Raw genomic sequence first — 15013 nt, 5'->3', positions numbered from 1 at the left:
AGAGGTGGGGACCTGATAGCCTACCTGATTACCTGATAGCCAACGTAAGTGGAAATTCACTTGGTGGGGAAGTTCAGGAAAGCGAAGGCGCGCTCAGCAGCATTTAAAACTTGTATACCGCTGAGATCCGCGTCCCTACCCCGGCAAGCGGGAGGGCCTGGCCCTTCACGGTCTGAGGACCGTAGGCAGGGCCAATGAGCCAGTGTCACCTCTCGTGCGCCCCCTCTCGCAAGGAGCAGCTCGCAGAGAAGACGTGACTCCCGCAACAGGAGAGATCTGAGGGAGGTTATCCAGCGCAAAAGCACACAGCCTCGGTGATGGATAACCTCCCCGGAGTGTCAGGACATCTGCCCCCTCCTCTCTCCTGACCCCCAGGCGTTCATTACATCAGGCCTGGGGATGGGCCTATGATGAGAACTATGTTCTGACGGCCCACCTAGGCTTGGTTTGTGGATACGCCCCTTTCAGGCTTGTGAAGTGGCGGATCCCAGGTTCTTAAAAGAACTATCTGGCGGGTCTTTACTTTGCACGCCGCAGGTGAGCTGACCGGTCTTTTGAAGAGTATTTTTTGTGATTAAAAAATAAAATGTTTCTCTTTACAGACCGCGTTCCCTGTATAGAGTTATGGGGTCATGTCAAAGTACTAAGGTAAGAGAACTTTATTGCATTATTAGGGCCCTGAAGTTCCCTGTTAGGTGGCCAGAACGGTAACTGTGTTAGCCTTCGGGCTGCTAGGCCACCTTAGGGTAGAGTAGTTGGTCTCTCTCCTTTAGAAGTTTTTACTTAGAGTGTTGACTGACGCTAGTGCTTCAGTTAGATCTTATCTCCGGCCCACAGGGCCGTTTTGACTTCCCTGAGTGTTTCGCCCCTTGAGCTCTGTTTGGGTTTTCATTAGGCTGAGCATTTTTGCAGCCCTTTTGTATGGAATAATACAGACTATATTCTTTAGTGGCTGTGGCTCCTCCGACCCCTCAGATAGATCTATGCTTGCCTGCTGGCCCTCACCAGGGCCGCCTCTGTAGCTGGCCTAGGCTGTACCTGGGATATTGAGGCGCTCTGCTTAGTTAAGCATTTCTTCCTCTGACTCTTCACTTTGTGAATGTATGTTTCTAGCATCCCTGTATAACAGCCTCCTCCCCCGGGAGTCCTCAGGCCAAGGCCCGCCCCTTCTCTGCATTCTGGGGCGACTAGAGTAATGCAGCTTGGTGCAGAGGTTGGTTTATAAGGACGTGGTAGGCCTCAAACAGGCATCCGCTGTATTTATGTCTTTATTGAGCAGGGTTAGGCCGTCTTTCGCTTCACGGAGAAGACTGGGTTTGTCTGCCCGACCCTGCCGTGCAGAACTGGCATACGGATTAGGCCGCCAGTATAGGCTTTAGTTACCTCGCTGAGCTACTGCTCGAGCGCTGGGTTGTAGGTGGTGGCTTTCAAGTCAAGCCCCACTCCCCTAGGTTGGGCACAGATACATTTCTGTCACCCCTAAAGCCGCTGGCAGGCCCGCACCCTGGTAACCTCAGGGTGAGGTGTGAGTATTCCCCTGTGATACAGGGTAGGTCTGAGCACTTCACTCCCAGTTCTGTATTTTCCCACCTTGCACCACTATGGCTCGGGTCGAGTATGAAGTAAGCCTTCACTTCTTCTTTGGTCGAAGTACGCTTCCCTGAAGCCAGAGCATTGCCCTGAGCTGACGCCCATGCATAGATGGTAGGCCCCTGACTAACTGGGGCCTCCTGGAGGCAGAGTGGCGTATCGTGAGCTTAGAATTATATGGTTCTATCTCCACTTTTGGTCGAAATTGAGTTTTTGACAATCTTATCCATTAGGTGTTTATTAATGCCTGTGTGGTGTTATTTTTGTAAAAAAATATATTCTGTTAGTAGTTATTAATAAAATAAAAAGGTTCCATCTCACAAAACAGCAGTGATTTAAAAACTTTGATGCTCAATATCTCAGAACTACCCTAAACGGAGATAGAACTGTATAATTCTAAGCTCACGGTATGTTGTACTCCCCTTATTTTAAGGGTGCTAGCTTTCTTGCAGAGTACACTGCCATTGGCGATGTGGTTAGGCACCAGGATGCTGTAGGCGCTGCGTGAACAGCTTATCTGCCAACGAAGGCTGCGCCATTGAGTTGTAGGCCTCAGCAGGCCTCCTTGATTGGGCAGCCCCCAAGAGGGCGCTGTAGGCCAGCTCACTTTACGTGGTTGGCCTTGGTGGTTCGGGCAGTTGACTCACTGATGGGTAGTAGGCCTTAAACAGGCCACCTCGGAGGTGAGTCCCAACATTGTGGGACATACCTACAGCGCTACTGGAAGCCCAATAGTAAATTATGCTTGCGTAGTATGTTCCCAACAGTGTATGTTAGCAGAATATGACTTGCTATCAGCTAGTAGGCCCGACCAGGCCTCCCTGCTAGGCGAGTCCCCAGCTGGCTGGCCTTAGCAGCCCACCTTGCCCTATCACCCGGACTCAGCGCTCATAGCTACCAGTGGTTATCAGGTAGTAGGCCACTCAGGCCTCCCTGAAGGTGAGCTCCGCACATGCTGTGGTTACCAGGTAGTAGGCCTCACCAGGCCTCCCTGAAGGTGAGTTCTCCACATACTGTGGTTATCAGGTTTTGGGCCTCACCCGGCCGCCCTGAAGGTGAATTTCCACTTACGTTGGCTATCAGTTGGTAGGCCTCTCTGGGCCTCCCTGAATGTGAGCTCCCAAATGTTGTGGCTGTCAGGTAGTAGGCCTCTCTGGGCCTCCCTGGATGTGAGCTCCCAAATGTTGTAGCTGTCAGGTAGTAGGCCTCACCAGGCCTCCCTGAAGATGAGTTCCCACATGCTGTGATATCAGGTAGTAGGCTCCTCCAGGCCTCTTTGAATGAGAACGGTCAGGTAGTAGGCCTCACCAGGCCTCCCTGAGGATGAGTTTCCCACATGCTGTGGTGATCAGGGTTTAGGCCCTACTGGGTCTCCCTGAACGGGAACGGTCAGGTAGTAGGCCTCACCAGGCCTCCTGGAAGGTGAGTTCCCACAGATTGTGGTGATCAGGCAGTAGGCTTCACCAGGCCTCCCTGAGGATGAGTCCCCCACATACTGTGGTTTTCAGGTTGTAGGCCTCTCCAGGCCTCCCTGCGAATGGTTCCCTATGGTGCTGGGTTTGTGAAGCTAGTGGCCTCTTGCTATCTGTTTCAGCTAGCCTTAATAGGCAGCTGCTGAAGGCGAGCTTGCGCCCTGGCTCGCTAAAGTGTTCATTCTCTGCTATTGGTTCCCTCCCGGAACTTTTCCTACCTACAGCCTGGTTTGCCTACCAGGCAGACTTTGTGCTCCCCTCACCGAGGGTCTCTATGAGCATGCGGCTTCCTGAGTCTGGTCAGACGGTCGTAGGCCTCTCGTGAGGCCTCCCAGTTAAATCAGCCCTTAGGCCTTCACAGGCCTCCTCAGTGTTTTGAAACACAGACACTGGGTTGATCCGTGGATCGAGTAGAGGAACTCCCCTCGCTAGCACGGGTTGGAAAGCACTATGCTGAGTCATACTCTCTGGGATATCCCGTCTCTGAGATCCGGGCCGAGTGGTTCACTGCCAGCTTCGTAGTCCCTCGGGTTGGATGCCTAAGGCTTTTGTCCAGAGGCTCTGTCTTCAGAAAGACAGGATTTGGCCAGACTAAGTGTCTATGTACTGACGCCAGGTCAGGCCGTCCTGGTGGCATTTCGGGGTGAGTATGTTCCCCTGAATAGTGGCTGGCTGGGGTTCCTTCGGGTTCCCTAGCCACATTCCCTAGAAGGGACCCCTTCTAATTGGAAGTTGTGGTTCCAGGCCCGGAGCCGGCCCAGATAGGCCCTTCATTTAACCATGTTTATGAGGGTTTTTCGGTGAGGCTGTAGTCGTAACTTGAGTCGTAACCTGAGACGTTTCCCATACTCTGTTAAATAATCTTAAAACTTCAGAAAGTGAGCTATCTTCCATATGAGATAACATTGTATAGCAAATATTGTCTTTCCCTGGAGATGTTTGCCGTGCATTTAAAAAGGCTTTCTTTAATTCAAACATTAAAAGGTACATCTGTATTATCTCCTAACATAACTCTTGATTGTTACATGTGGATTTATGTCAAGTATATTATTCCTTTCTTGTTTTGCTTTGTCTGATACATTGTCAGAACTTTGAATCTTCACTAGCACTTGCGCTATCATCTCTGCCTTATCTATATTACTGATTGCCGTTTTACTATTTTGACATAATACTGGTATTTCATATTTCCTTTTTATGCCACTCATTCTTCTAATCATTCCCCAAACATTTGATAATTGAGTTTCTCTTCCTATACTATTGCAATAATCTCTCCAATATTCACGTTTTGCTGTTCTTATATTTTTCACTTTCGCTTGTGCTCTTTTATATTGTATTAACGAATCTAATGAATGATGTTTCTTTAAATGTCTAAATGCTTTATTTCTATTTTTGACAGCTTTCCTACAGTTTCCATCCCACCAGGGAACACTTTTTTTCCCCTTACACTCTTTGGTTTTTGGAATTGATTCCTCTGCTGTCTGTATAATTATAGCGAATAATTTATAATTAAACTCCTCTACATTTGTTGGATGCTTCCTAAAAAGTTCTTCACATCTACTTTTACTTATTATTTGAAACTTATCCCAGTCAGCTTTATTAAAATTCCATTTAGCCGTTTTTGTTGGCTCATCCTGATACACTTCTATTCCAACTCTAATCATAATTAGATAATGATCACTTCCAATTAAAACTGTATTAAACACTTCCCATTTTGTAATCCCTGCTATCTCACTTGACATCAAAGTCAAATCAATTGAACGTTCTTTATTTTGAACACTATTATATCTAGTACCTCTCCCATCATTAATACACATTCATCTTTTTTCATCTAAAAACTCTTCTATATTTGAACCATTTACATCAGTATACCTACTTCCCCACAGTGGACTATGCGAATTAAAATCTCCACACCATATTATTTTACCCTGTATTTGTCCTCCAATATTGCTCAGTATATCACAATTAATCCGTTTACATGGGTTATAATAATTAATGATTGTTATGTCCTCTTGCACTGCCCTTACCCTTACTGTTATTGATTCTTACTCTTTTCCTATATTAATTATGTTATATTTAATTCCATTCTGAAAAAATATTGCTACACCTCCACCTTTTCCATCCTTCCTATCATGTCTTACATCTTTATATCCAATTATATTAAAATCCCATTCTGGCTTCAACCATGTTTCTTGAACACATAATTATAACATGAGGTTTATCTTGTAAATTTGATATGAAATGTTTAAACTCCTGACCATTAGCAATGAGACTTCTTGCATTCCATTGCAGAATATTTAATGCATTACTGTATCGCCATCCCATACTTGAGAACTAGCAGATCCCCCACCTAACATTTCTTCAACCAAATCCCTTCCTAGACCTTTAATTCCTAGATATTTCTCTGCTGCTTTCAGTATTATCTTGATCTTCTCAGTTTTCTTACCTGTTTGCGCTGTACAATTGATCACATCTACCATGAACAATACAAAATAATTTTTACATACAATCAATGTGTCCTCCTTAATCCTGTCACACCCGTCACAAGTTTTTGTTTTTCTAATTTCATTAACTTCTTCCATTGGTTTCTCTGTCTGAACAGTCTGAACTTTCTGAACAGTCACTCTTCTCACTGCTTCAGCATGAAATCCCTTGTGAGACTTTAACTTTCTGTACTTCTGCTGCTCTCTTACTGGCTTTCCATCCCCAATATGCTGAACTATGTTCTTCTCCACAGTTACAACATTTTAACTTGGTTCCCTCGTCACACTTTCCATATTCATGTTCACCTGCACACCACATCTTTGTTTCCCTTTACAGATTGCTGCTACATGTCCGTATCTCTGACATTTAAAGCATCTCAATGGCGGGGGAATGTAGGGCCTGACTTCATAGCTCATATAACCCAAGTATACTCTCATCGGTAGCTTTCCACCATCAATTTTAATCATCACTGATAAACTGTCTGATTTCTCTCCATTTATTGTTGTTTTTAGACATTTTGCCTCAATCACGTTAGCTCCAACAACATTATATTTTATTTGTTCAATTGTTACAGCTTTGGGTACCCCAGAAATAACTCCTTGAATAGATTTCCTATTTTCATCCACTGTAACTAGTACCTTTTTTCCCTCAAACTTTTTTATTTTAATAGCCTTGTCTTGTTGTGTACTATCCTTACACTCAATCAACATTGCTCCATTTCGCAATATTCTCGCACTTTTGATTTCTCCTATCATTTTATTTATAGACTTGGTAAGTTGTATCGGGTTCCACTCACTAAACGACGATCCTTCTTGTACTAGTTTAAATAATACTTTGTAGTACTCCTCCATTTGTTTCCCTATTTCTGTTGCATTTCCTCCCATGCTGTGATCACTATCAGTCTCTTCTCTATTTGATATTATCTTAATATGTCGTCTGCGTTTTCTATCATTGTTTACTCCTACCGTACTCCAGTCTTCGTTTTCCCCGCTACCTACATCCATTCTTCCTGATCCACTATCAAATCCGTCACTTCCCTCTGCCATCTCCAATTCATTCACCGTCCAGTTGTTTGCCAACCATCCACAAGCTTCAACCAGAGAACGTCTAATATGGGGAGAACGTTCACTCAATAAACTTCCGGCTTCTGAACTGGTTACAGTTCCACTCTGGTTCCATATGAGGGCGCTCACAGGACGAGTGCAGAATGAATGGAGGTCAATGGAGCTACAGTATACCCCTAAAAATCCACTTTTCTCAGGATATCATTTTTTGTCTTGTAACTTGAATGTTGTATTCGAAAGGAGATGCAAAGAAATTACTCATTGCTGGGTGTTAGATTTTTTAAGTGTCGCTCATTTGCTTTAAAAAGTCTTTTAAAATGTCAATGACGTCATACACATCGTTCCACCAGAGATACTGCTTTACGGCATTCCTTCAGTCACTTTGGTGCTTTCGCGCTCTGCACTTTCTTTTCATCGACAACACACGCTGACACAGGTAAATACACGCGCTAGAAGAGTTTTTGTTTTGTTGCTTTAAAAGACCATGCCGAAAATACACACACACATTCTGGTCCTGCTTCGGATGCCACGATGCCATCAAGCAGTATCTCTAGTCGTAATCAGTCCTTCACTGACCAATCAGCGTTCATTAGCAGAATGCTAGCATGTAATGGGCAACAACAACTCAACCTGTAAGAAATCGAAATGACAGAAGTACTCGTTCATTCAACTTTCGACCTATAACCCATGTTGAACTTACAAAATCTACAATCATATCTGAGATTTCTCAATGGCAATCGGGTGAAAGAGACAAATTCAGCCGTCTAGCTCCATAGACTCCCATTCATTTTTCTCTCAGGGCGCTCGCCCCCCAGTGGAACTCTGGTGGAACTACAACCAAAATTCGGTACAATAGGACTTAATAGGGAGTGAACAGGCTTTTCCGTTTACGGGCTTTGCTTCAACTCAGTTTGTGTATCGACTGCTTCTTCGTCTGTGTTTTGACCTGGAGATTATTTACTCTTTTAGAAGATGTGTAATAGCACCCCCTACCGTATGTGACAGGTGTTAATATTATTCATGAGTAAATGAATGTATTTCACTAATGATCCTTCTTGTTGATTTTTATTTATTTACTTTATAGTAATTTGTTTTAGAAAACACCATAAATTTGTTTTGAACCTCATTAGTGTTAATTTGGAAAAAGAGTTTTATGTTGTATTTGTACTGACGTCGTGACGTCATTACCATTCAGCTCACGCTGCGTCCTCAGACTGCTTTGAGCACGCTGAGGAGAGGTAAGCAGTTAGATGTGCTCTTCCAATATAGGCCTATAAAAGTTCTCAGATGTTTGAGTAAGTTCATACAGTAATATTATTGTTAAGACTGTTAAACATGTCCTATGAAGTGTTATATGAATGGATGGATAAGATTTGATAGTTTTATTACTGAGTACAGCGGTTTGAGTATGTGTGTGTTCGTCAACAGAACATGGTGATTTTACCTGATTAATTAACTGGCCTTTAATCTGTGCAGGTGATAAGATCACAGAAAACATTTCTCATTGGTGTATTCTCTTTAATCCATCCTGGTATGGTTTATATCTGTTCGTTTTTTCAATGCATTAATTTTGTATTAATTTGTTTCTTTTCTAATTCATGACTGTTTTAAAATTAGTTGCAAGAGATTATATTGTATGTATGCTTAGATAAATGGTTGTGACTATTCATTTTGCACTTAATGTTTGCAACATGTGTTCCTCCATTGTGTTTTTGATATGTTATCAATAATGATACAGAGACTGCTTTGAGCACGCTGAGGAGAGGTGATAAGATCACAGAAAACATTTCTCATTGCTGTATTCTCTTTAATCCATCCAGTGCCATCTACATGTTCCATGATAATAAACCCTCCGTCAGCAGCAGTTCCTGTGTCTTCTCTCGATTAATAACACAACGCAGATCGTAACAGTGGTCAGAATTGGGCCGGTTGCAGTGGTGCCGTGACCCGGATGAAGGTCAGCTCCTCTTCCAGGATCTTCGTCCAAGGATCAATGCCGTTTGGTCGCCAGTGGGTGCTGCACCTCATTCAAGGTTTCAATGAACAATAACACAAATAGGTTCATTTTTGCTGAACTGGACAATTCACTTCATAATTAACACCACTACTTTTACCTTTTCCCCTTGGTATCCTTTAATCATTTGTTGTGTTGGCCCTTAAGAGCTTTTTTTTTATTTGAGGTTTGCATTACTCATTGTTTGGTGACCTGTGTGTTAATGAGGAATGATGGCACATGGATTCAATGCAGACAATTTTAATGCTGTTGGGAACTATTATTAGATAGTATTATTCCTCACAGCGCAGCAAGACGAGGTAAACTACATGATTCTTATTAAAGGAGTATTGCGGAAGGTCTGAAATTTCAAACCGTTACTGACACCAGTGACCGTTAGAGAAACTGCAGCCAGTCTCATGCTCGTTCTCGGTGCGCACGCTCGTTGGCCTCACTAGATAAGGCTTTTTTTTTTTTTTTTTTACTTACGAGGAGTTTCCGTGGGTGTCTGGATTGTGCTGGAGGCTGGTCGCTTCTTTCCGTCCGCAGAGTCCATTTGAAAAACTACTCCTACGTTAAAACTAAAACTACGTTACTGTTGATTTTCGGATGCGTTTCAAAATGGACTTCACTGACAGAGAGAAGGCAAAAATCGCATCATTTATTTTTCTTTATTTCTTCACTTGTAAGGTTTTTCTCCAGTGTGGATCGTCTCATGTCTTTTCAGAGATGAAGACTGATTGAATATCTTGTCACAGTGTGAACACTTGTAAGGTTTTTCTCCAGTGTGGATCATTTCATGTGTTTTCAGAGTTGATGACTAATTGAATCTCTTTTCACAGTGTGAACACTTGTAAGGTTTTTCTCCAGTGTGAATTCTCTGGTGGAGTTTTATCTTGTTTGCTGTAGTAAAAGTCTTCCCACACTCAAAGCACATGTACTCTCCCACTACAGTATGTATTTTCTGATGTGCATGTAAATATTGCTGCAGTGAAAAACTCTTTCCACATACAGAACATGAATACGGCTTCTCCTTTGTATGAACTGTCAGGTGTTTCTTCAGGTGTGATGCACAGAGAAATGTTTTGCTGCATTGATCACATGTGAACGGCTTCTCTCCGGTGTGGATCCTCATGTGAACATCAAGGTATGATGATTGTGCGAAAGTCTTTCCACACTGATCACACGTGAACGGTCTCTCTCCGGTATGAACTCTCATGTGAAGCTTAAGATATTGTTTGTATGAGAATCCCTTTTCACACTGATCACACATGAATGATTTCTCTCCAGTGTGGATCCTCATGTGAACATCAAGACTGTGTTTGCTTGATAAACTCTTTCCACACTGAGTGCAGGTGAAAGATTTATTGCCTCTTGTTTTCTTTAAAAATGTCTGTTTAGTCTTTGAGCAACTCACAGGTTTTTTTCTCCAGGTTTGACATGATGTTCCTCCTCCACTTCACTCAGTTCTTCACTCTCCTCACTCTCTTCCATCAGGTCTGAAGTAAAAGAAAAAATTCATCAACATAATACAAAGAGGAAAAAAATTACCATTTTGCTGGTTTTTTTTAAATATTAATTTATTAAAGTTAAATAAAGCAAGTTTCCCAGTGTTCCAGTTTGAGTTTGGCGAAATCAATTCCCGCTCTGCTTGTGTAGAAGATTTTATTATTTAGAAAATATGTAATTTATCTATATATTTGTACACTATTATTTCCTCTCTGTGTGACTTTGGTTTGACTTTTGGAAGCCTGAAGAAAGGCCTGGAATCTTGCTTGCACCAGACAATTCTATTCTAAGAAGTCACATGGTACAAGACCTTTACCCATAAATAATCGGTAAAGCTTCCTTTTACAGTAGGAAGCCTAAGCCTAAAAGCCTAAAAGCCTTTTTACAAAGTCACTTAAATCACAAGTAGTGATTTAACTTACGTGTACTTACAGTACTGGGTAATATAAGGTTAGTACATGGGTTAAGGTTAGGTTTAGCGGTAGGTTCAGGGTTAGTACCTAGTTATTACCCAATTATTGTAATTACTATAATAAGTACATAGTATGTAAATTGGGAACAGGACTGTAAAAGGACGCGTTACCAAATAATCTATAGTGTGTTACCATCTTTGGAAAAGAATGTATGTATACATGTAAAACTGAGCAACGATCGACAATGATTTCCTGCAGGAGATGCTTGGCTTTGTTGTAAAATAAAGTCTAATATTTCTGGCATCAAAGATCTCTGAGAAGTGATTTCCCAAAAAGATTGAAACCACAACACTTGCCACAGAAACGTCACACTGTGGCCTCTTAGTAGAATTACAAGAGCACAAACTTTTTGCAGTCAAGTGGAGCAGATTGTATATTATTATGTTTTGGATTTAATATTATTTTTACATTGCATTTGTCTTTGTTAAAAAGACACCGCAGAGTGTGACATCACAACAGTGTCTGTAGAAATTTTACATGCTGAAAGTCTAGACTGACCCCGGCTTTAACTAGTTTTAAATGAACTTTTTTTTGAGAATTATCTTTGTGCTACATGTGTCTCTCAACCTTGTTACTTACTTTAAAAAAAAAAAACTTGTGAACCAGATATACAAAAAAAAGAAAACAATAGAGCTAAAATTGTATTTAGTTGACAATCAATATGAACATTTTCTCAAACCTCCCTTTCTGACCATTTTTTGAAAACCAAAAATGAAGTTTTGTACCCATTTCATATTTTAACTGCATATGTGTCACGGGTCTGTGATGGAGGACTCAAATGCAGAACGGGTGTTAACAGGTTTTATTGACAAACAGTAGACAGAAGACAGGATGTGTTGGGAGAGGTGAACAGTCCAATCAATAGGCAGGGATGAGACACAATGACAGGCGTAGTAACTAGCCGAGCAGCACTTGTAACTAGCAAGGGAACTGGAAGCTGGAGAGTAGAAATGGCAGAGCAGAATGAGACCTCAGAATACTAGCAGTAGCCAGACAGGAACTTGTAAGTACTCCAGCAAGGCACTCAGGGATCTCAGGCTCAGCAACAGGCTACCTCCAAAGCCAAGAGTGTAAACAGTCAGGGACACTCTGCTAGCAGGACTGGAACTAGAGACACAGAAGACAAGACCGATGGCAGAACTAAAGAACAAAATAATTCTACAAATAAAACACTGTAGACTTTAGGTCACAAGAAACAAACTATGTAGCACAGAAGTACAACATCTAACGAACTGGCAACACATGAGGGAAAGAGCACACACATAAAGGGAGTTAACAAGAGTCACAGGTGAGAACACTTAGACAAGGAACATGTGAACACACTCACGTAAACGAGGACTGAAAACAAGGGAGCAGAGAATATGAGGAACAGGTGACAACACTCAGACAAACAAGGACTTAACTAGACAAGAGGGCATGGTACAGGGAAACAAGGAGGCAGGAACAGAGGAGCACATGGCCAACACAAACACAACCATATGTTCAAGCACAACACAAACATAGAGACATGAAACAAAGACAACACAGACAAAGCTGCCAGAGTAAGACCCTGACAATATGTAAATGTTATGAAGTGCTGGAATGTTTCTAACATGAATGTTCTTCAGCATCATGAATGAATGAAGAATAAACACCAACCTCTTTGTTCTTCAGGATCTTCAGTGTGTTTCATTCTGCAGGTTCTGGATCACTCGTGTTCTCACTGTCCTCTTTAATAAACTCAGTTTTTACAGATTTCAGCTCTTCCTGATGCTTTCATTCTCGTCTTCACTTATAGCTGATAGGAATTTACAGCATTTTTAGGGGCATTACAGTGGGAGGAGCTTCACTGACCATGTGACTACTGTGGGAGGAGCTTCACTGATGATGTAATTGTTGTGGGAGGAGCTGATCTGCCAAAATCAAAAAAAAAATGAATATACAGAGTTTGTTTTAATAGGGTCAAAGACCAGATGTTTAATTTTAGTGTCTGATTGATATTACATTTACAAAAGTGATTTTATATAATTAGAAAACAACATGTCAGAATATAGGTAAAATAATGTTGAATTCACATTCAGCATACCATATGTAAAAATTAAACCGCATAATTATTCTGACTTTTTAATAAAAGAATAAGAGATCATACTAAATTTCATTATTTTTTAATGATTAAAAGGTTTGAAGGATAGTGGCAAAATTTAAAGACTTAAAATGAAAATTAATAAGTATGTTGGGGCTGCACTATGATCCTAATATACAGTGTTTGAATATGTCATTAAATGATTCTTGTTCTAAATATGCCTGGAAATAAAATAAATATAATAAATATAATAATATAATATATATATATATATATATATATATTGTTGTTGTTGTTTTGCTATATAAGCCACTAATTGCCACATTTAAGCATACATATTTATATGTCTGTCTATTGTAAAGTAATTTCTATTTCTAATTCTAACATTATTCTATTTCTTTATAAAAATAATGGCAGATATCTAGAAAAGTAGTAAAGAACTGTAAGAAAAACATTTAAAAGCATAAAAGACAGAAATAAGAGTAAGCAACAATTACCCTCAGTCTGTTGACACCAATGAAATGAGCTTTAAGTGTCAATTTACAGGAGATCTGAAGACATCATAATAAATAAGAAAACAGGAAATATTGTCATGAAATAAAGAGTGTTTTCAGCAGATCTGTTAATATTGATGATCCTCAGACTATCAACACTCATTCAACAAGACATTCAGGATCATCAGCAGATCATCTCACTTTATTCTGAGTGTTTGCTGTTAGAAACACATTATTTGAGTCAGGATACAACTTCTCTACCCTGGTGAAAAAATAAAATGCTAAGTAAACTTGCAGCCAGACTAATTTAGTATACTTCAAGTGTGTTAATGATTCGCTGACCAAATTTCTCCCCAAATTTGTCACAAATAAAACACAATAAAAAAGGTTACAAGTACAACAACAATTAAAATTTTAACAAAATTCCAAGTGTAATCTTTCTTTGTAAAAAGTATACATTTTACGTATTTCAAAGGTAAGGATTCATTAGTTTGAATATTGGAACAAACACTATAATAACATCTTAGTTGATAATTCAATATACCTACTTTATTTTTGACAAAACATCCCATATATATTTAACATATGAGCAGTAATTGGCAAACAAAAGCTTATTTGATGTGGCAGTAGTCTTTTTTTACAGTAAAAACTTTATAATCTATCCAAAACTAATCAACAAAATCTTATCTAAACATTCATATTTAGTCTGTAACATATTGAGTTTATGATATATTAGCATATAAATGTTAATTTGCAGTTTGTTGCTTAAAGGTGGGGTATGTGATTTGGAAAACGACCGGCAGATTTTTAAAATACACAATTCAAATGGTCCAACCTTCTTTCCTCCAACGCTGGCCCTGACTCCACCCATTCAAAGAACATGGACGCGCAATCATGCACGAGCGAAAACTCAGATGCGCGAGAGATTGTAATGACGATTTACTACTAATCATGGAACCGGCTTTACTGACGAGATGCGCATGCGTCACAAGCTTTGAGTATGCGCACGATGGGGGTCACGCGCGCTTATGGTACAACCGTTTGATTGACGAACTTACTGTCCAACGATTCTAGGTGGTCTTGGAAATGATTGGCTAGAGTTTTTCGAGTCCTGCCCGTTCCACAGATGATTAAATAGACCAACGCTACTTTTGCGTCATCGAAGGGTAACGCCCCTTTTTTTGGGAAAACAAACGGATTCCTCTGAGAACAGAACTCGCTCTAGATCTGCAAAGTTTCTTGATAGCAAAGATGGCACAAACGTACACACTCTCTTTGCCGGCTGAGGACCGTGAGCAGTATTTAAAGAAGCTACTGGATACGGGGTTACAGGGGTGTCCCTTTGAAATGGTCGAAAACTGGATTAATAATGCAGTGGCCAAATATGGACTATTCAGACATCTACCACTATCTCGTGGAATCACCAAGTAGCCTATTTTTTTGTCATTAACACACTCACAGTATGACAAACTAGACGATGAGGCCATGTCACTTGGATCATATTTAACTTGATTTAAGCTATTGACATAGTTTTGTTGTCGACTAACGTTAGCTATACTAGTTAGAAAGACGAAGCTGCTAGCAGCTACGTGATTAGCTCTCACTAAGCACGCTACCTTGGCTGTTAACTGATTTTACTGTTGAAATAGTGGCAGGCTAGGACTAAAGTGGACTTGGCTGGTTTCTGCTTGTGTCTAGAAAGTGCTAGGACTTTGAAAGTTGTAAAAAGGTTTACAGTGTACGGCAAAATATGTAGCGTTGGTCTATATGATCCTAACAAATGATATCTCTATTCTGCGTTCACTTGCAAAACTTTTGAATTGCCCGAGAAAGTTTTATTCGGTCATAAAATTTCTACGAAAAATTTCCCCAGAG

General features: G+C 40.7%; 2 protein-coding genes across 2 annotated transcripts in view; one reads left to right on the top strand and one right to left on the bottom strand.

Moving 5' to 3' along the window:
* Positions 1–15013, top strand: part of LOC143746073 (uncharacterized) — a 326821-nt gene that overhangs the window by 93754 nt on the left and 218054 nt on the right. The window lies entirely within an intron of this gene.
* Positions 1–15013, bottom strand: part of LOC143746100 (uncharacterized) — a 114787-nt gene that overhangs the window by 70076 nt on the left and 29698 nt on the right. The window contains exon 3 of the mRNA XM_077237859.1: positions 12221–12474. Coding sequence (XP_077093974.1) covers positions 12221–12254 — 34 coding nt within the window. The 5' untranslated portion in view covers positions 12255–12474. The remainder of the gene's footprint in view (positions 1–12220; positions 12475–15013) is intronic.

This window comes from Siphateles boraxobius, unplaced genomic scaffold (genome assembly GCF_051911475.1).
Source record: "Siphateles boraxobius isolate OS27281-9 unplaced genomic scaffold, OSU_SipBor_1 21, whole genome shotgun sequence".
NCBI classification, from domain to species: Eukaryota; Metazoa; Chordata; class Actinopteri; order Cypriniformes; family Leuciscidae; genus Siphateles; species Siphateles boraxobius.
This window is presented reverse-complemented; position numbering and strand designations above follow the sequence as displayed.